This window comes from Takifugu rubripes, chromosome 2 (assembly GCF_901000725.2).
Source record: "Takifugu rubripes chromosome 2, fTakRub1.2, whole genome shotgun sequence".
Classification (NCBI taxonomy): Eukaryota; Metazoa; Chordata; class Actinopteri; order Tetraodontiformes; family Tetraodontidae; genus Takifugu; species Takifugu rubripes.
In genome coordinates, this window is record NC_042286.1 from 4,431,588 (window position 1) to 4,456,092 (window position 24,505).

At 50.1% G+C, this 24,505-nt stretch overlaps 1 protein-coding gene and 1 long non-coding RNA gene across 4 annotated transcripts; one reads left to right on the forward strand and one right to left on the reverse strand.

Annotated features, from left to right (window-relative positions):
* Positions 1–5,824: 5,824 nt before the first annotated feature.
* Positions 5,825–10,823, reverse strand: LOC115248890 (uncharacterized). 3 transcript variants are annotated; one of them, XR_003887615.1, is made up of 5 exons: positions 10,764–10,823; positions 10,402–10,680; positions 10,230–10,303; positions 8,038–8,730; positions 5,825–7,801 (listed from the first exon to the last, which is right to left on the reverse strand). It is a non-coding gene; the product is annotated as an uncharacterized lncRNA (long non-coding RNA). The 3 variants fall into 3 exon arrangements; XR_003887614.1 differs by lacking the exon at positions 10,764–10,823 and having other exon boundaries at positions 10,402–10,750; XR_003887616.1 differs by lacking the exon at positions 10,764–10,823 and having other exon boundaries at positions 10,199–10,303; positions 10,402–10,750.
* A 7,525-nt stretch (positions 10,824–18,348) lies between these two features.
* zfp36l1a (zinc finger protein 36, C3H type-like 1a) lies at positions 18,349–22,645 on the forward strand. The gene is made up of 2 exons (XM_003962255.3): positions 18,349–18,572; positions 19,565–22,645. Exons 1-2 carry the CDS (start codon positions 18,522–18,524, stop codon positions 20,624–20,626), a joined length of 1,113 nt encoding a protein of 370 aa, XP_003962304.1. The 5' UTR covers positions 18,349–18,521; the 3' UTR covers positions 20,627–22,645.
* Positions 22,646–24,505: the final 1,860 nt, after the last annotated feature.

Here is a 24,505-nt window from a genome sequence, read left to right on the forward strand (position 1 = left end):
GATTGGGCAAAGTACAACTTTTTCATGGATGTCTGGATCCCTGGCAGGAGGCCAGGAGGCGAGACAATGTCCCGCTGTCCCGACTGGAGGACCTATAGATGCTCACTGGAGCATCAAGCTGATGGTAGGCGGTTTAGCGAGGGGGGCGGGGCTTAGGTTTTCATGATGGGAGATGAAGGAGCATTGCAGCCGACATGTACATTGAGCTGACATGGAGGGATCTGTCCTTCCTTCTGTTCCAATCAAGCTTCCATCAGATATTACTGCAAATCAGACCCCCCCCCCAACACACACACACACACACACACACACACACACACACACACACACAAGGTTCTTTAATAAGTGACTTTTCTGTCCTCCCATCATCTCCTCACTTCATTATATTTTCATTCATTTCAATCAGTGTTTCATTTCCTTTCTCTACTCTGGGCGCTCTTGGCGGTACGTGGAGGGCCGAGGCTAATGTTGAGGGAGAAACATGAAGGGGGGTGGGTGAGGGAGGACAGATGGGTGAGGGAGGGGAGAGAGGAGAGGTTGCACCCCTCAAACATCAAACGTTTCGTGCCATTGTGAGTACAGTACAAAGACGAACAGCGGAGAATATAGTCAGACAACCTCTACTCCCCCCCCCCCCACCCCCCCCCACCCCGCAGGCCAACTGACAGCACAGCTTGGAATCATGGGTAATTGGAGAAATGACAGGGAGCGAGCTACCACACAAGCAGAGCCAATTCAAAGATTTGTGTGCAAAATTTAAGGACTTTATAACCAACTCTGGTTTCTTTGGCCGTTTGTTAGTATTAATTGTCTAAATTCTTTAGTTTGTATTATTTAGTTTTGTATTATTTAGTTTAGTTTGTTTCTTCTTGAAAAGAAACACAAAAGGCACATTTTCTTTAATGTTAGAGATGTTGACAACTTTTTGCTGTCGTTTCCTGATAAAACTGGCACTTTCAAACTTGTTAGCGTGTCAAGACAAAAACTAAGCATAAATGCAGCGAATGGCGACAGGCGGGGTGAAAACAAATATGGCCAGTCATAGAGAAACAAGCACAATCCTTGACAAGCTTTAAATGAAATAAAATGACCTGGGGCGGGTTTCACAGAGGTGGAGGTGGTGAGTTAATGTGTGTTTAGGTAAGTTGAGAACAGAAAGAAAGAAAAACAGAGTCTCGGGTTCCGTCAGTGATCTAAAGATAGCTGCAAGTGTCCGGGGGTGGATGGGGTGGGGGTGCAAAGAACAACAGAACAGCAAGTGATGGAGAAAAACCTTCTTAATGATAGCAGGAAGGCAGAACTCGATATCTGGAACGAGCGCGCTCGCTCTGCCTGGACCCAGGCTGCAGCCCAGGTGCTGATCCGGATGGTGGGGGCCTGCATGCGCTTTATGAAAAACAAAAAAAGCCCCCCACAGAGAGGAGCTGTCGGTTGGGGTTATGCTGTCACAGCTGGAAACAGTGAATGACCCCGGGGCAGAGTCTTACATCCACACAAAAACTCCTCAGCCCCTTCAAAAGGTCCCACAGATTTCAGAATCTTCCCTCTTCTCTGTTAGTGCCTCAATTGCCCAAGTGCACTTGTGCTTATTGCCCCATTTTAGTCCTGATTTTCTGAGAGTTTCTACCTTCGCCCCTCCTCCCTCCCCCCTCTAAGCCATGAGGGGCTTATCTATGGGGATGAGGGAGAGAGGAGAATGGGGAAGACAGGCACTTTCATGGCTGAGTTGGGAGCTATTAGCCCCCCATGTGCTCAGCCCTGTTCTACCTCCTCTCAGTATTAATCTGCAGTGACAGCTTCACTGTTTACCAAATCCACCCAGAATCCTGGGGGATGACTGCCCGGCGCCACTCTGCTCCATTAACCTCTGACCTCCAGCGTTACAGCACCAGACCCAGGCCGGGGCTCGAGAATAACCCGGCCCGAGCGACCAGTCGGACACCTGTCTGCCATCCGAGAGAGAACTCCTGTCAAACAGAGACAATCTGCGGGCAGAGACGGGTCTCAGCTGGGCTCTAAAGGCCGCTCTCTTCTATCGTAGCTTTCTGTCTCCTACTCCAAATGTGGCTGTAAATAAAGGCTACAGATGTGGCAGTAAAGCCGGTAAGGACGGTGTATCCACTACAGATGGAAACTGTACTGCCGCACATACGCTTAATTGGAAACACACTTTTGCCCTGAAGAAATCTAATCCGAAAACAAAACTCCAGCTTCCAGTAACATCCCCATATTTTGACTGGAACCACCAACTTCCTGGAGTTTGATCCAGTGCGGTGCCTGATATCAGGTTCCCACACAAAAAGGTTTATATTACACAGAAATGTGAAAGACGAGAGCAAAACTAATCCTTAGATGCCAGAAAACCATGTCAATAAACTCCAAATCATTCCTTATTCCTAGCAGGATAAAATACAGCCTGAATCACCACCTCCAGACAAAAGTGGCTATAAATGTAAAAAACGGGGAAAGTCTGAGAAAATATGATTAACTCATAAAATCCTGAATGTCACACAAGCGTGTGGAGGCGACGGTGGCCCTCCTCTATCTGATTATATCTGCTGAAGGATGAATGAAAGGTAAAAAATGAATGATTGATTCCAGCTGCCCTACAGGCAGCGTTTGGGAAACACCGAGGACAAAGTGCAACCGGACTTCATCTGTAGGATATAAAAAGCTTCTTATGAGTGACAGACGGTGAACGTGATAGTTTCTGCTTTCTTTACAACATCTTGTTTCGGTCACGGCGTGCTGGAATTGTTTTAACGCTGTGATTCAGTCAGGAAATACGATGCCAGCCCCCATCAGGACTGAGGGACGCTCCGCTCAAGTCACACGTCCACAGTTCCGAGGAAGCAGATCAAATCTGGGAATGATGATGATGATGATGATGACGATGATGATGATGATGACGGTGAGAAATATGGAAAGGTTACAAAAATTGTATCCTTCAAAACAAACCTCTCCCGCAGATCCCGTCAGAGCTGCGGATCCAGTTCCAGGTACCGATCCCGGGAGCATGAATTGTCCCTGCTCGATGATGTTTACCCTGTGGTTTTACACGGGTTTACACAGGCCAAACACACTCCGGGCCACTGAGCAAGCAGCAGATTAGCGGCTTCGCCAGCTGAGAACGCCAGCGTTGGATTTTACTGCAGCTTTTACTGCAGCTAACAACACGCTGAGTCAGACGAACCGACGTAACGTTACGTTTAACCCGTTAAAGAAGCTTCGCCGTCCTTCTGTGACATCCAGCATCAACCCTCGCTAGACGGAGCGAAGGGGTTTAATCTCAGAATTACGCATTTGGAAACTTAAACAGATGTCAGATTTTTTTTTAAAAAATTAAGTCGATTATTTTTTCAAGTTGCAGATGTGAGTAGGCAGAAAGTCAGTCTGTACAATCATAACGCATAAACACGCCCATACGTTTCCCAGCAGCGTTTCTGCTTACAAAGCAAGGCCAACATGAACACTCAGAGGCATGTTTTTATAACTCACACACACACTCACTCACACACACACACGCACACACACACGCACGCACGCAGACACTCTTAGAGCCAAGCTAAACACACTCAGTCTTCTGCCAGACATGAGGAGTGACAAAGCACCACGTCCTTCCATCAGCAGCCCACAGCCTGACCCCCCCTCCCCAGCTGACCTTTGACCTTGATGACAACAGACTGTCATCACCATCACTCCTACAAGGTAAACACAGCATCCTACAAAGGCCAGCAGACAGCCCAAGTGGTGCGCGTGCACGCGTGCGCGTCCCGACTTTTGGTTTTTCCTTCAGCGCGTTGGGTATCAAACCAACATCTGCTCGGGTTTTTATCTCCTCTTCTCTTTGAAAACTCTGCTCCCAAGTCCTGCCCACCTGCTGCCACGACCCAGATTTCTCTGCTGAACGTTCGGGGCGATGCAAAGGGACAGAGCGCCCATCTGCTGCCAAAAGAGGAATATTTATCCAGTGTGACGCAAGCCGTGCCCTGGTATTGAACCGCTCTGGTTATATTTAGAAGCTCCCCACCACCAGACCAAAGTGCTGCACTCATCGAGATAACGGCACAGACATAAAAAGAGTCTCCTTAAGAACAAATCCCCCCGCATCACTTTAAGTTAACCCCCAGATTCCCTGCCGCGAGGCGCACGTCCCTGATGAGCTCGTGCACCTTTTTACCTCATGACCCCACCTTATCATGAAGAGACATAATCAGCATGTGAAATTTGGACTACAAACACAAACGCACGACAGCCCCCCCCCCCCCCCCCCATCGCCCTCTATGATTGCCCGTTCTGCAGATCATAGACAAAGGTTTATGGGTTTTTCCACAAATTAAACAAATACGGCGAGGGCAGGGATTGGGTCAGGGGTAAGGGGAGAGTGGAGGGCGTGAGGAGGAGGGGGGAGGGCGAGGCTCTTGGACAGTGTGTAAGGCCGAGCCTGGAGCCAGCTGAGCACTCCTCCGCTCCCAGGAGAGCAGGCCACGCCACGGCCAGCTGGAAACCATTGACAGGAGTTTGGGGTTAGCGAGTGAGAGAGGCGAGGGGGGCTCGGCGGAGAGGATCACGGGGTCTGCCTGTCTCGATGAATCCATTTTCCACAACTAAAGTAGAAACAGAAACCAAAAAGGAGGAGAAGAACAAGTATGTGTCATATATTTTCGTGCCGGGAGGGAAAGAGAGAGCAGTGTTTGAAACCATGAATCATCGCCCGCGTTTCCCGAAAGAGAAGTGGCGAGAAAAAAAACAACGTTTTCTTTTCAGATTTATTGGCCATTCATGAAAATCAAATGTTTCCATGTGTTTATGGGTTCGAGTGGAGAGGGACGCGCTCTTTTTTTCATTAGCGCTAATGCACGACAAAGACACCGACTTCTGCAGACGTGTAGGAAGAGCGGATCTGAGTCATGCGGCACTTGACATTTTGGCGCAGCGACTGCAGCCCCGGTCTGAGCTGAATTATTGGTAATTTTGCACAATAATAAAGAAAATAGGGGAAGTTTTGTCAAGAGTTTCTTAATGCTCAGTGCTTGTCTGCAGAAGTATGTGGGCGTGCCTCCTTAAAATGCCTTTTCTTTTCAAGGATTGAACTGCTTGATCCAGATCCAGCTTTAAAGGAGAGATATTGTGTGTGTGTGTGTGTGTGTGTGTGTGTGTGTGTGTGTGTGTGTGCCGTTGTCATTTACAATACAGAAGTTTCCCCTAAAACCCAGACGTCCAACATCTGCACCCCTTCACAACAACACCACAACAGGAAGTAATAGCCCGAGCAGCTTCATCTACTCAACGCTGCGATTATGGGATAAACAGCAGACATCGGAGCAACGTCCCCTCCCATGACATCAGTTCTGCTGCATTTCAACGCCAATACTCAACACTTAAATATGCTAATATAATAACTGAGTCAGCGGCTGCTTGACAGGGAGGAAAACAAACTGTCCTGCTCGTGTTTCACAAGTTAAAAAAAAGGCCTGAGATCATTTAAAGTGGACAGGAACATTTATTGAAATACTTGTGCTCTTCGAGTATTTGTACGGAGCTAATTCACAACAAATGATTCGACTGAGATATGGACTTTGGTCTGATTTCAGTGATAAATATATCGGGGTGTCATCTGCATAGCATTAAAAATGAGTGAGATATACATTATAAAGTGTAAAGCTAAAGGAATTGATCCAAGAACACAGCCTTGAAGGACTCCATTCGGGTCACCATCTACATTAATAACATGAAGAAACTAAGACTTTTGACAGCAAACAGCTTAAAGCCAAAAAGATATCTGCCATCAAGTTATCCTTTATAATTCACATAGCAAAATAAAACAGTCGTGGTGGAACAATTTTATTAGTTTTAAACTGTTCAACAGATCCAGGCTGGCCAAAACCTTCTGTTTACACTATTAGCTAGCCAAGCTAGCAGACTGTTGGCTGTTTACTGACTAGAACTTACTTTCCAACGATCACAGGCAAACTCACAAACGTTAAATTAATGTGAAGGAGGCCATATTTCAGGCACGACGTTGATGCTATAAATCTCATTTGTACGCAACCTGTAAGATTGTAGCCCTGACGTGTCAACAAACTACTGCAGAGGTTGACTCTGATTTTTTTTTTTCTCCTTGTGTGGCTGCAACTGTGTGTTTTAGGGCCAGCAGCCACTCCAGTAAATTTATACAGTTTCCATGCTTGTCATTGATGAGGAGGATATTCAATCCCCCACTTCTCGGGACATGCTAATCCCGCAGCAAACACAGCTAGCAAATGATTACAAGAATATATAATGGCAGCGTTGGGGCTTCCTACGGCCGGGCCTCCAGGACAGTGGTCACAGCTTGGTGGGAGTCTAGTCATGTTTTTATTCCAGCTGGCTTCCTCATTTCAGGCTGATTAGACAATCTGTTGTCCATTACAGATGTTTTTCAGCGGGAAGCGAAACAGTCCGCCGACAGGCCGTCCTGGTTTGGGCGGAGCTGCAGAACAAAGCAAAGACATAACTCATCTCTGCATGTAAAGCTGCAACGTGAGTGCACAACTGCACCTGCATGTGCACCTGAAACTAGACGCCGCGCAGTGGAAAAACACCCGACAATAGCATGAAACGGCGGCGCACGAGGAGGCCGCTCGTGTTTTTTCTTAATCACCGGTCTCAGGTGACACGAGACGTCCACTTTCAACAAAAAGGTGATTGTTTCGCTCAGATTTGTCAAGCCGCCGCGTCGTCAGAAACTACGAGGCTACGGGTGCTGCCTCGCTCCCTCTGATGGCTGGAGACGTCACCTGAACGGCCAGAAAAAGGAGAAGTGTCATGCTGCCCACAATGTCTTCTTCTTTTAAAGTCTCATGAAATGGCTGACAGATGTGGGAGAGGAGCTGCAGCGGCGGCGGCGGCGGCGGCAGCAGCCTGGAGCCGAGAAAGAGAAACAGGCAAGATGGAGGCTGCAAGAGCAATAAACAGGAAGCAGTCTTTCAAGCTTTGCAGGCTCAGTGCGTCAGCGAGCGCTGGTCCGACCTGCAGATAATGACGTGAGGTCTTATAAAAGGCAGATGTTTGCCTGCACGTCGCAGATACGGCCTGTTGTGACCATGTATCTCCGAGTGTTTGTGCTTCATCATTAAAATATTTACAGAGTGAGAGAGAAGGGCGCCGTCATACCCTCAGAAAAATGATCCGTGTGCTTTTTAAGTGCGTTAGATAAATACGGTGGGAGGTTTGCATATCTGCGCCTGGAGGTAGTGCTCGCAAGACAGGAATCAGCTGAATTCCTGCCGTCTGTCTGACTGAGATTTAACCCGTGAGGTTCGTTCACGTCTATATAGGAAAGAGCCGGCGTGAAGGCCGCCGGCCTCCAAGCTCTGTTTGATGAAGTGCCTGCGCCAGGACTTTGTTTTGACATGCGAAACAATGCGCTTGTTATGGGACTAATATTCCACTTCCTGTGCAGTCCCTGAACTCCATTGTCACGAGTCTGACTGGAGATGTTGTGACACGAGTTCCCTCGCCGGGTCGGTTCAATCCTTTCACAGCTCCAGCCGGTTGCACCCTGCGTCCACAGGCACATGGCCCACCGGTAGAACCTGAAGTGCAGCACGTATGGAGGAAGCCGCACCAGTTGGAGAAATTGGATCCATCTATGGGGAATATCCCAAAATAAACCCCTCTGTTCTTCTATATCAGGCCTTGTATAAATAAGATAGCACGGCAGGCACACTGCTCCATGGGAATTAGCCAATCCAGTCCTGTAAACATCAGCCAATGACTTCTGGCAGGCCGGCCGGCTCTCAGGAGGGGAGTTTCTGTTCTGGAATTCATAAATAAATCACTTTTCTGGGAGGATTATATGTCCACAGTCCCCATCCTCCCCCCAAAAATAAACAGGGCCCGGCAGAAATAGCAGAGTTTAAGCAGCACCACAGGAAATTATCTGGGCTTGTTGCTGTAATTTGGGACATTATTGTTGTAGCATTTGCATTTCAGTGAGACCCAAGTTTTTCCAGAAAATCCCAGTTTAACAGTTAGCGGTGACTCGTTACTCACTGAGACTTGGACCCACTTTCTTCTTCTTGTACTTTAAACGCAGGCATTTCTAATGAAAACCTGGAGTCAGGTGACCTTTAGTTGTGTTGTTTCAGTAGCTTTGCCCGACTGTATATGCCATTAGCAGGTTTCCAAGAGGAAGATAGACAAACCCACTTATCCCGGCCCTCCCTGGACAAACACTCGGGCCCAGCCAGCGGATGCTGGATAGAGGTTTAGCTCCAGGTTGGCACAGCAAAAAATGGTGGAAACTGAAATCAAAGTGCCGTTGCGTTTTCAGTAAGTTGCCTTTCTGTAACTAGAAGGGCAACAGGTTTTATCGGAATGAGCAGGAAATAACAGCGAACAAGAAGGCAGCTAGATTTTCCAGCAGGAGGCTGTTTGTGTGTTCTTTTCTGTCATTGCGCTGAATTCTTCTTGTGTGGGCACAAATGGGTTAAATTGCAGAGGGCGAGAAGCCCTCGTTGTGTACACAGAGGCTTCAAAGAGCGGAGCGTTCCTCGCCTCCTCTGCATTTTCCATACAGTCTTCAGCACTTTTACTCAACTTTTACTCATACAGTAGGAGAGAGAAGCCCGCGAGGGGAGACGTGAAGAGCAACCCGCCACTTCCTGTTCATCTGAGCGCAGGTGCTGCGGCGCCACACCACAGACGGGAGCGCACAGTTGAGGGTCTGGAAATTCACCGTGCCCACTGAAAAACAAAAATAAACACGTTTGGGGGGAACAACAAAAAGTGGTTATTTCTGGGCTGACATGCGACTTCAAACGGCGCCGCGATAAGTCGGTCCGGGGAAAGTAAGGGGGCTTCCTCTTTCCACATGAATGTGATAAGAAAGGAAGTGACATAAGTTCCTGCCGGGGCCTGCGGCTGATAGCGAGCGCCGCATGTGTCATGTTCACAGAAAAACACGCCACTCGCAGAGGCCAAACGCACTCAGATGCTCTGATACCGTCCAAAGGCTTCACTCTTAGCCAGGATTGGCTAATCTAAACCGAGTTAACGAGCGCTGCATCAAGGTCGGCTCGGCACACGTGAAGTAAACAATTCTGACGGGAGCCAGAGAATCCCACAATGCCTGTGGATGTGAACTGGGCCCTGGACTGGGATCTGCCCGGTCCGCAGCGTGCCTCACAGTCTGTGGCGTCGCCGGGGTTTTACAGCTCAATAAACGGGGCGAAAGGTGGCCTGGCCGTGCTGCGGTTCTGATGGGCTGATAGGACGGCAGCTAACGCCGGCTGAATGTTGGTCTTTGATGACCAGAGAAAGAAGAAGGGGCCACAAAAGGAGTCTGAAGTGAAGAGGTTCAGGACCTTTTATTTAGAACCTTCAATACCTAAAAAGGGTTTTAGAAACCGTCGACCCAGACGGGGGCTCAGCTTTTGTTTCGATGGACAACCCACCCAACGCTTGGCGAGGGTCGGTGAGCGCCCCCTTGGTTGCGCCGGGCCGCAAAAGTCCAGAGTTTGAACGTGTTCCACTTTGGACTTGGCTGTGACACAGAGAGACCGCAGGCCTCCAGACAGATAAACAACTCGGGCCGGGCGACGCAACCACGGCAACCATGACGGCGTCCCAACAATGTTGACTGAGCCTGATGGGTGGCAACATGCATAGCAGGTAGCAAGTTAGCGCCACAGACAGTCGGAAAGTAAACTAAATGACACGTCAGTGAAAAAGGCTCTACTAGAGAGGAGAAGAACCCCTCGTAATATTTAAAATAACCATTTACACGGGACTTTTTTCACAGGCATTGGCTGCGGGTAGTTTTGGTAGTTTCTGAAGATTAGTAACTTGTGCATGTTAGAATGTTCTGGCTGCATCAAAAACCGAACACAGGAAGTGGGCAGATAGGGGGACTTTTGTCAAAGGTCTAAAATAGCACATTAGGCAGCGAAACGTATGCTGTTTCCTCATCCTCATCGGCGCTTCAAGTTTTTAAGGTCAATATTTGAAAGAAGTTTTGACATTGAAAGTTTAAGGAGGTTGAATCCAAACAGCTGTGAAATGCCCCAAAATCAACAAACCGGTGGTTTTTCCATCAGAGCGCTGGAGCTAGCATGAAGTATGCGGCGCTGTGACCGTGTGAGGGCGTACAGCCTCAGAGATAAGTCGTAAATACATCTCAAAGCTGAACATTAACCTTAATAGCATAACCTACTTATTGGAGAAGCAGCTGCGCAATGATTCACCTCAGATCTGTCTGTGTTTTATCTGCGCTGGTGTCGTCAGCATTTCCTCTCTGGATTGTTCGGGGGCCATCAAGCTGGGGTGCAGCGAGGTCAGAGGATGAAGGGGGAAAAGAACAGAATGTATGGTGGAGGGGAGACCTACCGTATGACTGCAGTCTAAATATAAACATACCAGGGTTAGCCTTGTGTGACTGTTAGCAACAGCAGCAGATCTGCTCCCTCCTTCTCAACCGCCTCAGTGGGGTCGTGTCAGGGAGACCCGGGTCGTTCGATTTGCCCATTTGGTCGTCCGATTTGCCCGTTTATGCGAGGGCAGCTGGTCGGAACCACTGAACCTCAGTGAGGCAAACTAGCAGCAGCTGCTAATGCTAACAGGGAGATATCGGCAGCTACAGCACCGCGACGTCCGGGTGGTTCAGCACAGACAGCAGTCCTGGCCTGCTCCAATTCCCTTTACACACACACACACACACGCATGATTCTCTACAGATGTATATAAATTAACCCCCCCCCTCCCTCCAGCTCCCCGCTCACCTACTAACTTCTTCCAAAAACCAAAGTACTCCCACTCCTTCCCTCCCCTCTCTGCCCTCCCCCTCCATCTTATGGGCCCTCTCACTGACAGCTGGCTCTGATTATGGCTGTGAAAAATGGGGCAGTCACGCCAACAATCCCCCCCCCCAGCATTCCTACAGCATGACTGCGCACTTTCTCCCTGTGCTGCTGCTCAGCCCGTCTCTCCCTCCCTCCACATCTCCTCTGTCTTTCTTCAGCTGTCTTTATTTCGCTCTTTCTCATTGTTTTTTTTTTATTAGGGGGCACATCAGCAAAGAAAGAGCTAAGGTTCATGGAGGCGATCGTGTGCTGGAGGGGATTTGCGCCCTACAGCAATGGATGTTTTGAAAAGCGGCGGCGTGGGGGTGGTGGGAGAGGACGAATTAAATGTGAAGATTATGCCAAAATGTGGTGGAGTTACAGGGACGGGTGGGGGAGACGTGGGACCGGCGGCCCGGAGCTGCTTCACATATGGAGCGAGAGGAGGGCCGGAACGCCTGCAAACACACGCCACGGCTGCATCCAGCTACATTACATGACTATAAAATGATTACAGCATGTTCCAGACCATAATGCCCCCCCCATCCCCCCCCCACAAACTATGAGCTTGTTTATAGAAAGTGAAAAATTGAGACTGGCTTGGATTGGTTACATGGACTTGGCTCGGCTGAAGCCAATTCTGAGCATAAAGAGCTAAAGTTTTAGCACATGTGTGTGTATGTGTGTGTCGGGGGGGGGGGGGGCATACTACAAAACTGACCTGTTTTCACTGGGATTGTATTGTAGATTTGATTGAAGACTGGGCAGAAGTGACGCACGGTTCCTCTCCTGAGTGAGTTAAGGTCCTGGAGCTGCAGTAATTTCCCCCTCAGCCGTCTCTTTATCTCCTGAATCTGAAATACCTTGATAATCTCCCGTTTCCCCGTCTGTTAGGGAGTAGAGAGGCTCGTTCTGCGGCATGAGGCGAGTGCTCCAGAGGCCGGCAGATGCCTCATGTCAGGCTGCATAAACAAGACAGAACACTTTCATCCATCATGCTGCCGAACTGGGAGCTTTACGCACTCTTATCCAACTCAAGACGCTCTCAGGGCGCCGACCTTGATGTTACCTCACAGGAGATAAATCCAGCCAGGATCCTCAGAACTGAAAAGCCTCAGATTCAGAACATTCATTTTATGTCGGGGGATTTAACGCCTCTTTGTAGGAAGCAGAAATGTTTTGTTAATTGGACCCAATATCCTGTCATAACAAATGCTGACTCAAATAAATTAAAGCTACTGACTCAGAACCAGACGCAACACGTCAGCCCGTTCTGGTCCCGTTGGGGTGAACCTTGTGCTTTAGGTCTGAGCAAAAAGGTGCATGGACGTGCGTCAACGGTGATGTCACCGATAGACACGAGAGTGTGACGGGATGGCGTGTGGGGGGGGCAATGGGTGGTATTTCAGCCTTGCTGAGTAATGTTTTGCCCACAGTGGAAGCTCCAGGACTGTATTCCACCAAGGGCCCTCCCACACGCCACGGCTGCACAGCTATCTGTGCCTGACACGGTTCCACACATCAGAGCTGCGTCTCTTTTATAATAAAACACGAGTGTAGTGGGGAGAAACCCTCCATCGGGCCCCAAGTGGAGCTGGAACAGTCATTTCCTTGGGCTGGTCCACGTCTCACGCTTAAACTGGCTGCCTGGCGTTTGTGTAGGCACGAACAGAGGGAGAAAGCTTAATTGGTATCATAGCTCATTTTATGACTGTAACTCTATCACAGCCCATTTGTAGCGGGGCGGCCCGTTTTATTAACCTTGGACCGCACCAGCGCCGGTGCAGCGGCGCAGAGGCAGGGCTTTAAAAGTCTGCTGAAGCACTCAGAGCTCTTTATTGTGATAAGGAAAGTTCAAAATGCAGACTGGCATTTAATGGAGTGCGCGCGGTTCCCACCAGCATTTGGACCATTTGTGTGGAGCTGGAGGGGTTCAGGGGGGTAAACACTGTTAGCAGACAGTTGGAAGGCTTCAATGAGGAGAGGGGGGGGTTGTTTTCGATGTACTTTGGCAGCGGTTTGGGCAGCACTGGTAATGGTAGGAAGGTGGGGGTTGTCAGCTCAGGGTTCTTGGTAAATGCACCATTATTTATGGGTCGGGCGGGCTGAGGGGGACAATAAACTTTCATTTCTGGGAAAGCCATTCAACTTTACTAGACTTTGTAGAACCTAGGCATGAAAACGAGGCAAACCTCAGTAATTAACAGGCCCAGAAAAAGTGTTTCCACATTCAGCTGTCACACACGCGGCACTAATGTGAGCGGTCCCCTGGTCCGAGTCACGTGAGCTGTCCGTCACACTCAGGTGACGCCGGTGCTGCTTACTGGAAACACCCGTAAAGACTCGCAGAAACGGACCTGCAGCTTCTCCCTGCCGCCTGATTTGCTGACACGTGTTTTGTAGCGGGTTCTAATAGAACATCTGTGTTATATGGCAGCGGGACAGTCCCCATTGTCCTGTTGGACACAAGCGGCTGGAGCCCAGGAACTGCTCAGGCCTGGAAGTTCTGCCCTGGCAGCAAGACATTACAACCTTGGCCAGGAAAGTCAAGCAAATGGGCCGATTCTTCTCATTCAGCCCAGAGGACGCCACACAGCTGCACTTTCCCTCACTGCCAGGAGAGAAGACAAGTCTGAAAGGGGAGGAGAGGGGAGCAGTCGGGGGGCATTTGGACTGGACCGGCCTCAAAGAGCACTTTTCTTTACACCAGAAAGGGAGTCATCCTGGACATCCAGCTCAATTTGCGGCCGTGTCTGGACTGGGGCAATTACGCAGAGTCCCTCGCCCGGGTCGCCCCTCGCCCGGGTCGCCCGGGTCGCCCCTCTGGAAGTCCCAATCAGGAGGGCGATGCGTTCAGGCTCCTTTAAGAGCACCAAACGCCGCCGAGGCCTTTGTCTGTTTCCCTCTGAGGATGTCTGTCAAAGGTCCCCTGATCTTTATCCACATACCGTGAGCTTTGCTCATTTCCTCAACATTTTTCCATTTAGACAGACAGGACATACTTTAGGAGCTCATGTGATCTGGCAGTGGAGGCAGGTCACCAAACCAGATACTCGGAGAACATTTCAAAAGAAGCCCCGTTCGAGCAGAGGAATAATCTGCCCCTCAGTTACAATCGTCTCTCTTTGGTCCCAAACTGAAGCAAACATGGCAGCTCATCATACAGCAAACAGTAGAATAAATAATATATAAATAATATAAATAGGAAGCGCAGAGAATAAACACACAACAGACATCGGAGCCATGAGGGAGAGCGAAGCGGCCAGTCAGAGGCTTCCAAACACCGATGAGGTAACGTGCAGGTCGGTGTGGCTGTTGCACGTGAGCTGACGGCATCTGGAGGAGGATCAATAACCTGAGAGGAGGCGATCCTGTAAATCTGATGGCCTGTAGCGTGAGGGGAGTGTGGAGGGCCACGCGGGCGCTCGCTCCGCCGTTTTGACCGTAACTCTAGTGCAGGAGTGGCCACACAGGGCCGGTTGTTAGGTAGGGAGCGCTGCAGAATGGAGACAGATGGACCGGGGCAGGATTTGGGGTTAGAGAATGTGTTCCACTGTTCCTGAGCTACACAAAGACCATTGATTTTTTTTTCCCCCTGCGTTGAGTGAGGAGCGGCGGAATATCTCATTTCAGCATCCGCCGCATGGTCACGACACCTGGTCCAGGGTCTGGCAGGTCCCTAGCGGAGGTGCGCCGAACCCCGAGGGGAGCCAGGCACGACAGGCGACCGTCTACCTTCTAATCCCGTCTCGTCTCCACGCCCTGGACGGCGTAGCTCGGGGCGGCTCATCCGGCGCATGTTCGTTTTGACCCGTGCGTCATCCTCCCAGCTAATAACGCTCAAAATCTCCCTTCCCATGAGGCCGCGGCACAGGCACAAAAATTGTTCCTCAGGAAGCAGGGGTCAGGAAGTCAGAGGAGGAAGCTGGACTTTCATTCTAAATACAACCGTCCTCGGGAGACCAGCATGTCAGCAGAGAGCCGCACAGTGAATCTCAGAACCTCCAGATTCTGCTGCCGTGTCTCAACCTGCTGACCAAAACACAACCAACCATTCGCACGTCCCAGAGAGTGTTTGTTTTGAGCCTTGACTGATGATGTGACATGTCGAAGGGCCCAGAAGGAGCCGGGCCGAGCCGATGACGCATCCCACCCAGAGGGAGAGACTGGGAGCTGTGGAAGTGGAGTGGACGGGACTGGCACGTCGGCCTGCGATTCATGGGAACGGCATCGGCGCGAGCAGCTGGTGGTTGACCACTAACAATGCTGTGGCTGCTCTTATGGACAATTAATCGCTGCCCCCCCCTCCCGGTTTCTCTGAGGCCGCGCGATGACCGCAGTCCTCCCATTTGAATTTGGCTAACATACCAGGAGACATGAAACACAGGCAATCATGGGATCCTGGCTGTCAGGGCCTAACTGGGTCACACAAATCTGGATGTGGGGAAGAGAACACACACAGAAACCAAACCCACTCGCAGCTACGGCCAACGCGGGTCAACACATGACAACATTTTGATGAAATCGAACACCGCTCAGCTCCGACTTGGCGCTTCTTGATCACCGGCTGCTCAAAAATCAAATGCCGATGCGTTCCCGTGCAAAAAAGAAAGAAAAACCCCACGAAGCTGAAGCTCCGTGAATGTTGAGCAATTATTCTTTCAGTTTTTAGACATTCTGCTATTTAAAAGGTCAAAGGTTAGGGCAGGAAAATACTTTATGTTTCACACTTAACATTTAAGCCCAGATGTTGCCCTTAAAAATTACAGTTTAATAATGAAAAGTATTTTTACCTCATTTCCATGACTTGCCAGTAATTGACACAAATAACAGTAATATTTTCATTGAGCACTTTCATTGGGAAGCTGTTATGTTCCACTTACAGTTGTGTTGTTATGGAACTGCAACTCTCTGTGTGTGTGTGTGTGTGAGCTGCCTGTGCGTGCATGCAGTGTGGGTGTGCACTGACTCTTAATCTGGAAATTTCACTTTATAAGAAACCACACGTGGAAAAGGGCAATGCATCAATAACCACCAATCTCTAGAATATATGAGTAGACCATAAATGAGTGAAGAAGGTTACGACTGGGTTCATCTGTGGAACGCTGTTTAATAAGCCTGTGCTCGCCGTGGCGATGTGGTGGGGCACAGCTTGAGATAACCGCAGAGTTGGTTTTGACAATCTTGTCTTTGAGAGCAAAAAATAAGTTCTTTTACTTCACATAAGGGCTAATGAGTTAGTGTGTCAGGGGAATGGCTGGATTATACAACACGGGCCTCATTCGCCTTAAAGCGGGGAAGAACTTGTTCTACTGTCTATTTTTAAAGACTCGCAATCGTGCTCTGACTGTTCAGATCATCTAGAGTAAAAGTGGTTTCTAAATAAACAAAGTTACTGTTAAATGAAGGCAGTAAATAAATACATGCTGTAGAGGCAGAACTCCGCCCTCTGTTGGCGATGAGTAGGAACTACAGGGGCCGCTGCTGCTGCTGCTGCCTGTAAATTGGGTTTCTTGATTATTTCTTTCATCTCCAGCCCCATGAGATAAAACATTTGATAAGCAGTCATTCCACTTAGACCTTATCGGTGACCTCAAGCCTCCTACCTGTCCTCCCTTCTCAGGAGGGGTTCGGGAGATTGGGCAGCAGGGGAGGCACCGATCAAGCCATGCAGCAGGAGTTGAGGAGGGAGTCGCTATCAGAGTCTGATAGGGCCCACAAGCCAGAGGACAGCCCTGAACCCTCGGAGCAGCGCTCTGCAGAAAGTAGGGCTTTGTTTTGCCTTTTTGTTTTTTTAGATGTTCACTGTAGCAGGAAGCAGGTGCCTCCTCCAGAACCTGGAATGCCAACAGCACCACACATTACTGAGCAGGCCCAAGCGGCCCGGAGGCAGGCTCCGGCAGGGTCCAAGGTCCACCGAGTAAGACATTTCCACCGGAGTCAGCGCTTTGTTGCTGGGCTTTGGAGACGTGCTGACCTCGATGGTTCAAGTAATCTAGCTGTCCTCGCTGTCCGGCGGTGCATTTACAGTCCCGCAGTAAAAACGGGCTCTGTTTAATGTGTTACACATCATGAGTTCTGACACTTCCCTGCCTGTTTCTTACAGGGGGGGGGGGGGGGAGGAGACCATTGATCCAAACCACTCAATCAATCGGCAACAGGGCCTTTGAACTGCAGACGTGATTTCCAGCAAGCCTTGTCATCCCACCCTGTCGTCTGTGAAAACACTCCGGGGGGAGATTACTCCACACAGCCCCGGCTCGTAAAACTCTTTTAATGTAGCAGCACACGCCCCCCCCCCCCCGACAGGATCCGGCCCTGGCCATCTCCCTCCACCCGCTTTGATTTACATTTCTTGAAATCCTGGTTTCATCCTCACACGTTGTTTATTCCACCTCAACTCCAGGCAGCGTTTCAGCATTTCTCCCCCCCCCCCCCCCGAGACAAAGCTCTCCACCCCCTGTGTGGCTTCTGTATAGGCAAAAGGAGAGGAAGGGGAAAGGGAATGTTTTGCCTCTTTCTCTCCACCCCTCTTCCTTTGCCTCCCCAGGGCAGCGCTGTGTAGTAATAAACCTCCCCCATAAATCTCCCCCCCTCCCTCACGCTAACGCCGCCCCCTCCTCCAGCTCCAACTTTTTTTGTGTTAACAGCTTCTTTTCTTCTCCCTCGGCGCTGCCTTTCTTTCTTTCCCTTCTCTTTTCTATTGCAATCCAACCCTGACATTGACTCTGCACATGGCCAATGGCTGCCTGCTCTGTCATGAATTTAGGGGGGGGGGGGGGGCAGATGATGGGGGCCACAATAGCTCTGTCTAAGTTTCCCTCGCCGCAGCCTGGCTCTTTCTCCTGCAGCTGAGAGTCTCATTGTGACTGTGGTTGAGTCTGGTGAGGTCACTCGTATCAAGTTATGGCTCAGGTGATGGAATGACACACGTCTGCAGGGATTCAGCCTCCGAGAGCCGCTCCTCTGCTCTTTAAACTAAGAAATAAGAACAAAAAACAGGGGGGGAGGGAAGACATGAGGGCCGAAAGAGTTAAGCACGGTGGAAGCTGCGGTGGGGAAAGAGTTAAAGGCTGCTGAATCCACCGGAAAGTCCCACCAGTGACGTTACAGTCCAGCAATTAAGAGTAAATTAATTACAGAGTGGTGGATGGTAGCTGAAACCCCTGAGGACAGCGGCAGTAAACAACTCCGCACTGTTTAAGACTTCCTCCACAGGAAAAGAGGGGGAAAAAAGCTCGTAAGGGCTGAAAGTTGTGATCTATTTTTGCTTTAAAACAGCACTTTTGTTTGCACTGAAGCCACATCTGAGGGCCAATAAAGACAACATGGCGGGCGGACTAATGTAGGACGTGTTTAGTGAGTGGGGAGCAACAGTGTGTTTAATATTCATGCAACAGTGTAGTAATGTCAACCTGACAAACCTCTGCATGTTTGTCCCTGCAGATGGGTGGGGGGAGAAAAAGTTAACTGAAAGTTGACGCCCAGCTCTGGAAGCTCCTCCTGCACGGCATTATAAAGCTAATGTCGGGGCTGGTGCGGGCCAGAGGGGGAGTTCTGCTGGGTCACAACAACACGGGAGCTGCGAACTCACGAACTCAGCAGACCTGTGCAACTTTCGAACACGCAGTCTGGGTTTTTTTTTTTTTTTTTTTACCACCTTTTTATTTTTTAAAGGCAACTTTCTCCGCTGCAAAGATGACCACAGCCGTGGTGTCGCCTTTCTTCGACTTCGAAGTCATGAACAAGGTACTTTGAGAACTTTTGCGCCCCGGGCTCGGCGCGTTAGCCTCTTAGCAGCGGCGGCTTTAGCCGCTGTGGAGGAATGACGCGTCCGTGGCGCGGCCGCGGCGCGCCGCGCCTGTGTGGAGCTCGGCCTTTCGCTCTTTTCAGTCTTGATCCTTCTGCTTTTTGGCGTGTTTTGTCAGCGCATTCCAACATTGTTAACGTGTTGGTCTCTTATGAGCGCCTCGCTAAATAAATAACAGCGCAACAGTTGGTTGAAAGTGGGGGGGAAACTTGTGCCGCCCGCTTCAGCTCGACATCTGCTGGCCCTCCGCTTCGTTTAGGGTCGTAAAAGAATGTTAACGAATGGCTGCATGTGGTTTTATGCGTTCCTGCTTTAAACCAGGTCACTTTTGCGCCACTTCTAATGCGGCCACATGCTCGCTAATCATTGACCAGATTTGTCTGGCTCTGACCAACCGAACCGCCAACCAAACCCCTTTTTTTCTTCCACCAAACGCGTCTCTGCCCTTTTTAAAAAGCTGTAACTGCTCTGTGGTTTTGCTACCGTTAACTGCACAGTTTCAATTTGCATATATTTTCGGCGTCGAATCACTTTTCCTCGTTCTGAGCTGTAAAGATTTTCTGCTCTTGCAGATTTGAATAATCGTGTCGCTCGGTTTTCTCCGATGGTTCGGGGCTTTATTTGGCTGATTTCTCATTGAAGGGGGTGTTCGGGCATTATTTTCTGGGGTGCTGCAGTCTCTGTAGGCGCCCACTGGCCCCTCATGTGAGGCTGCTCCATTTTACTAAACAGGCACGCATTCCGAACCGGGGCAGCCAGCCAAAGCAGCTGCTGTTCTATAGGCCTGTATCCGCTCGTGGCGAAGCCAAGAGAACTCTCATGCAGCACCGTGCCCCTCCACAGGCTCCGGGTCTCATCCAGACCACATTTAGGTCTTGCTGGGTGTGCTGAGCATCTCTCACATTTCCTGCTTTGTCTCTTCCCCCTGCAGAACAACAAACTGCTCAACTACAACAACAACCTGGGTTCTCCCCATCCCATGTCTGTCCCTTGCACTGGCACCAATGTGCCCCTCTCCAGCCCCGCCGGAGCCCTGCTGGACAGGAAGGCGGTGGGATCACCCTCAGTGGGAGGTGTGTACCAGCGGCGGCACTCTGTCAGCAGCACAAAGTTCAGCCAGAACCAGTTTCTGAACAGCCTGAAGGCAGTGGACCACTCCTCGCTTATCTCAGGGGTTGGCAACGCCAGCAACAACAAGGAGAACCGCCTGCGGGACCGCTCCTTCTCCGAGACGGGCGAGAGGCTCATCAACAAGTGCCTGGGCCCCGCCAGCCCCACCGGCGGCAGCGGCCAGGTCAACTCCAGCCGCTACAAGACGGAGTTGTGCCGGCCCTTCGAGGAGAACGGCTCCTGCAAGTACGGCGACAAGTGCCAGTTCGCTCACGGGATCCACGAACTCCGCAGCCTGAGCCGCCACCCCAAGTACAAAACGGAGCTGTGCCGCACCTTCCACACCATCGGATTCTGCCCCTACGGGCCCCGCTGCCATTTCATCCACAACGCCGACGAGCGCCGCGGACCCCCCCAGCAGTCGTCTCCGCTCAACCCCTCCAACAAGATGGAGCGGCCTCGGCTGCAGCACAGCTACAGCTTCGCCGGCTTCTCCAGCTCGGCGGGGCTGAGAGACAGCCCCACGTCGGTCACGCCGCCGCCCATGTTCTTCCCTGACGAGGTGCCCGACTGGCCCAGCAGTAATCCGTTCACCTACTCCAGCCAGGAGCTGGCCAACCTGTTTGGGCCCAGCCTCAGCGCCGGCCCTGTGGGCACAGAGCCCAACACCCCCGCGCCACCCTCTCCAACAAGCACGCCTTACTATTTTAGACCCATGTCCCCTCAGATGTTTGAGTCTCCATCCAGCCCTCCCGACTCCCTGTCGGACCAAGAGGGCTACCAGAGCAGCTCGGGGGGCAGCCTGAGCGGCTCCGAGTCCCCCACGCTGGACACCACCCGCCGCCTCCCCATCTTCAGCCGCCTCTCCATCTCTGATGATTAGGCCGCACACGCTCACCAGTGACTCTTGGTTTGATGACACAAAGAGAACACGGCACTCCCCTCTACCTCTGCCCCCCCCCCCCCCCCATCCCCGACCTGCCCCTTCCACCGTGTTGGTCCCTCCGACGATTAAGGGAACTCTGTGGACCCGGCCCGCCATTTCGCCCCGCCATGTGTCATAGTGCCAACGGAGAGGAGACCGAACAATGAAAATCCCAAGAATTGACTGTTGCCAGGTGCCACTTGTTTATTTGTTTTTCTCTTCATTTGTTCTTGAATGTGTAGCAGCACAAGTGGCCTTGGATAGGGGAGTGCATTGCACTGCCCCCCCCCAACCCTTCCCAGACGATACCACTCCCCCCCCACCCCAGAGCTAGCTAGAGGGTGCTCACTAACTGTAGGTGTACCGCAGCCGTTTTTACAGACTGAGTTAAAAGGAAATAAAATAAAGACCCTAAAAAGATATGAATAGTTTTTAAAAAGAGAAAAAAAGTGCCTGGGGCGGCTCCTGCATGTGTTTAGGGTGAATGGACTACTGTTTTAGGTTCTTTCTCATTTGCCCCCTCCCTCCAGCCCCCTGCCACGGTTCCTCTGGAGGCCCGGCTTATGTAATGGTGGCCCGGGTGAGTCTGCAGGGAGGACTTTGAACTGGAAGTTGGTTATATTCCTCCATCCCAGCCCTGAGTTTCCCCTCCTGTTGCTGGTCACTGGCTTTTCTTTCTTTTTCTTTATTGTTTTTTTTTTTCTCCCTTGGGGAAGGAAGTCCTGATATCAAACCGATCATTTAACCCTTTTGACTTAAGCCCCGCCCACCACCCGCCAAGATCCGGGGAATTCCAGCATTCCCGTGGTGCAGTTGTCCTGCGACTTGAACAGATTGGATCTCCGAACTATTTTATTTTACCCCCCCACTCCCCAGTTAGGCCCCCGCTCTGACGAGCACTCTGTACTCATTACAACCCTTTTGCTTTCTTTATTTGGTAATTATTTTTTATTAATGTTATTATTACGGTTATTGTTTTTGAGAAAAAAAACCTTTCCAGACAGAAGGTTTGCTTGTCACTGCTTATTTAACTTATCAGAACATATTTATTGGTGATCATATGCATTTTTTTGTTAATTTTGTTTTGTATTTATCTGGATAATGAACAATAGAATATATTTTCTTTTATGTTAAATTATGATCTTCCATATTAATCTAAAGATTGTGAAGACGTTTTTGTCAGTTTTCCTTTTTTCACAGTTAATATATTGTACTTCAATGACTTGTTCTGCAACTACACTTTGTCAAGATGAAACTTAATTTAAAGCAAAAAAAACGTTTTGATTATTTATTGTACGCTTTTTCCTCCTCATCGGACTGCAATTCCACCTAAACTAGCTGTGCTTGTATTCATTCCTTATTTTCCACTCACATCTTTACAGTAATCAGACAGTAACAGTAGCCCACTGTTAGTACAAGCTTCATTTTTTCCTTTTTGTTTCTTTTTTTTTCGTCCTTATTTCTGGACTTGATGGAGGAAGCAAAGGGGGGGTTCAGACGTCACGACTGGTTCTGTTAAAATGCCAGTAATGTTCTTGCCCAGTCTGTTAATACAAGCAATAGCTGTGACCAAATGGCTCGAGGAAACGTTTCTATTTTTTAATGAATTTGGATGCTTGATGCACTCGCCCCCCCCCCCCCCCCACCCCCCCCCATTGGAAGTGCCTCGTTAACACATTCCAGGTATCTGAGGCTTTGCTGCCTTTCATATTTGATAATGGAGGACTTTTTTTTTTTTTTCTTTTTTTTTTTCTTTAAGTCACGTGTTCAGGGCCGCCTTCACGTGTCTGGAAGAGGTGAACAGATCTTGACACAAAGAAAGTAAAACAGTTGAATGTATCTTTTTTTTTCTCAGCTATGTTTTTTTTGTTTTCCACTACAGTTAATTTCTGTGAGTTTGTATGAAAACCTTTCCTCTTTTGTAAGTATTGATTGCAGTTAAGACAATAAACACCGTATTTTTTTTGAAAAGTGAAACGAGGAGTCGTGTGCAGATGTTTTTGGGGGGGGGGGGGGGGGTGCACAATCACACAAAAGGCGCTAGGCCGCGTATGCTAACCCAGGGTTCAGAGCTGAAGGGAGGCTCAGCCAGGAGGAAGTTGATTGGATACATGCAGGGTACTGACCTGCAGATGATCAAACTCCTATTGAGCCGTCGGGCTTACGTAAAGGGCACAAAAACACCTGATTTCAGCAGAAATATTGATTAGGGGGACGCAACTTTTCTGGGAATAAAAGTCCGATTTGCCGAGGTTATCGCTGGTCCCGAGGCCAATCGACCATCCCGCCTCTGGAGCCGCGAGACAAAACGGTTCAGATATTTTCACATGCAAATGTAAACGCATGATAAGGATCTGAGTCTTAATGTAAATAGGAGCCACTGTTGCTCGGCCTTGGTGCGCTCCTGCTTTCCTTCTCCGCCCGGACGCTTCCGTGTTTACGTTTTCTCGGATTGCAAACGAACGAGCCGGAACAGGAACTCCCATCCCTCCTTACAATGGTCTCTGCTGACCCGTGGAGCCCCCCCACCCCCCTCCTGCTGCTGCTTTATACCACAGAACCTGGAGCTAAAAGATGCTTGTGTTTCCCTTCCATCCCAGTCGATTTAATGCTTTTTTTGTTACTTTTTAAAAAGATAAACGCTATTTTTGGGTCTGTTACGTCATCGGCTGAAGCACGAACGACCTCATGGCTGCGGTTCGTGCTCCACCAAAGCGGTTAGTGGTCAAAAACTTGCCCGACGGCATTTAATCGCCTCATTTACGCGCGCTGGGGAAGGACTGAAGCATCCCTCTGTTTTGTTTCTGGAGTGATGACAGGAAAGGCAACACAATGAAAGGATTCTGCATCTCACTCCAGACCAGCTGACTCGTGCACACCTTCCTGCCTCGCGTGTTTTCACATGCGCTGCGTGCAGTGGAGGGACATGAAAGAGGGCTGTTTCCTGTTTGTGCGTCTGCAGAGCTACCTTGAGAGGCCGTGCAAGGAAGTGGGTTTCAGAACCTGCAACAGGTCTCACAGGGCGCTGGAGGAAGGGGGTCATCTGCTCTTTGGTATTTAAAACGCCTCAAAAACGTCACTTGCAGCAGGTTGTTTTCCAAGGTGGAGATGACGCAGTGACACAGATCGGGTCTGCGGTTCTTTCGCTGCTTCCTGCTCAGCCGGATAAAGCAGGTGTGTAGATTCACTGGTCACCTTTGACCCCGCGGTTGAGCAAGAGAATTTGGCGGCAAACACTTTGTGACGCTCTTATCAGCGGCAGGTTTGACCCTGTTTGAGAGGTCGGTGAGCAAACTCTGCTGGATGTGCTAACTGTGCTATTTTCCTTATCGGTGCTCACAGCTGAGAGCTCGCCCAGTGTGCCGTGGTGTGACAGAGGATGTGACAGAGGGGGGGGGGGGGGTAATTCATCACCAGCCACCGACTGAGGTCATCGGCGAGCGATGAGGTCACTCGGAGACTCAGTCTGCGGAAAACACGCGCACCACACCTTTGAATCCTCCTAAAACCAAGCATCAGAGTTAGCGCCGGAGTTAGCGAGCGGCTAATTCTGACTCTTCCCTCTGAAAACAGGGAAGCGGGGCCGTCCGGGGCAGCAGGATACGGTTGTTAGCACCGCGGCCTAACCCTGGCTCTCAGAGTGTTTTCCTTCCTCTCACCCAATGCATGCTGGGACAGCCTCCAGCAACCCCCACCAACCTGTTGCGACCTTTTGATTCACTCACTCAACAGTCGTGCTCGATCATAGAGGTGCGCAGTGTGTGTATGAGTGCACACACACACATCAGATCGCTGTTTAAATGATTGTTAGCCAGATAAGTTGTGTGTGTGGGACGA

Coding starts and splice junctions, on each gene's coding strand:
- zfp36l1a (XM_003962255.3), top strand. CDS start 18,522: ATGACCACAGCCGTGGTGTCGCCTTTCTTCGACTTCGAAGTCATGAAC. Junction 18,573..19,564: donor ACTTCGAAGTCATGAACAAG/GTACTTTGAGAA, acceptor TTCCCCCTGCAG/AACAACAAACTGCTCAACTA.